At 39.3% G+C, this 1,017-nt stretch overlaps 1 protein-coding gene across 1 annotated transcript in view; it reads left to right on the plus strand.

The window, feature by feature from the left end:
- LOC125916057 (zinc finger protein 345-like) overlaps positions 1-1,011 on the plus strand; it is a 1,295-nt gene extending 284 nt beyond the window's left edge. Inside the window, 1 exon segment of the mRNA XM_049622234.1 lies at positions 1-1,011. This exon segment is cut by the window's left edge and continues 9 nt beyond it. Within this exon segment, the coding sequence (XP_049478191.1) occupies positions 1-597 (597 nt within the window). The 3' untranslated portion in view covers positions 598-1,011.
- Positions 1,012-1,017: the final 6 nt, after the last annotated feature.

Here is a 1,017-nt window from a genome sequence, read left to right on the forward strand (position 1 = left end):
AAAGAATGTGGCAAAGCCTTTAGCTTTCATTCAAACCTTATTGAACACCTCAGAATTCATAGTGGAGAGAAACCTTACCGATGTAAAGAATGTGGCAAGGCCTTTAGTCAGCATTCAAAACTTACTGGACATCTCAGAATTCATACTGGGGAGAAACCTTACAAATGTAGGGAATGTGGTAAAGCCTTTAAGGACTGCTCATCACTAAATAGACATGGGAAAATCCATATCAGAGAAAGACTTGACATATGTCAATGTGGCAAGGTCTTTACCAGGCACTCAATTCTTATTCGCCATCTCAGAATTCATACTGGAGAGAAACCTTACAAATGTAAGGAATGTGGCAAGGCCTTTAAAGGACCCTCAGACCTCACTCGACATAACAGAATTCATAGTGGAGAGAAACCTCACCAATGTAAGGAATGTGGCAAGGCCTTTACCAGGCGCTCAAACCTTATTCAACATCTCAGAATTCATACTGGAGAGAAACCTTACCAATGTAAAGAATGTGGCAAGTCCTTTACCCAGCCCTCAATCCTTACTCGACATCACAGAATTCACACTGGAGAGAAACCTGATAATGTAAAAAGAATGTAAATCAGTGCCTGTAAGTGGTGCCCAGCCCTTACGGGACATCAGAAAATTCCTATTGGAGAGTAACCATACAAATGTAAAGAATGTGCAAGCTCTCCCTGCAAGTCACAACTTACTCCACATTCTAGTTATCACATAGGAGCCAAAGTGTGAAATGGAAAGTGGCCACACCTTTACCTGGAACTCAACTTTTGTTCGATATCACAAAAGACACCCTAGATGCAAACCCTAGAAATGTAATGAGTGAACAAAGACCCTCATTTTAAATATACGCTTTAGGAAACACAAGAGACTGCATATAAGAAAGTAACTGGAAAGGTAGATTTACAAAATTATTTCATTGAACATCAAATGTGAATCATGTTACAGAAATCAGGTAGAAAGGAGTATATCAGTCATTTCATTCAGACATTGCTTCAAAAT

This window comes from Panthera uncia (genome assembly GCF_023721935.1).
Source record: "Panthera uncia isolate 11264 chromosome E2 unlocalized genomic scaffold, Puncia_PCG_1.0 HiC_scaffold_19, whole genome shotgun sequence".
NCBI classification, from domain to species: domain Eukaryota; kingdom Metazoa; phylum Chordata; class Mammalia; order Carnivora; family Felidae; genus Panthera; species Panthera uncia.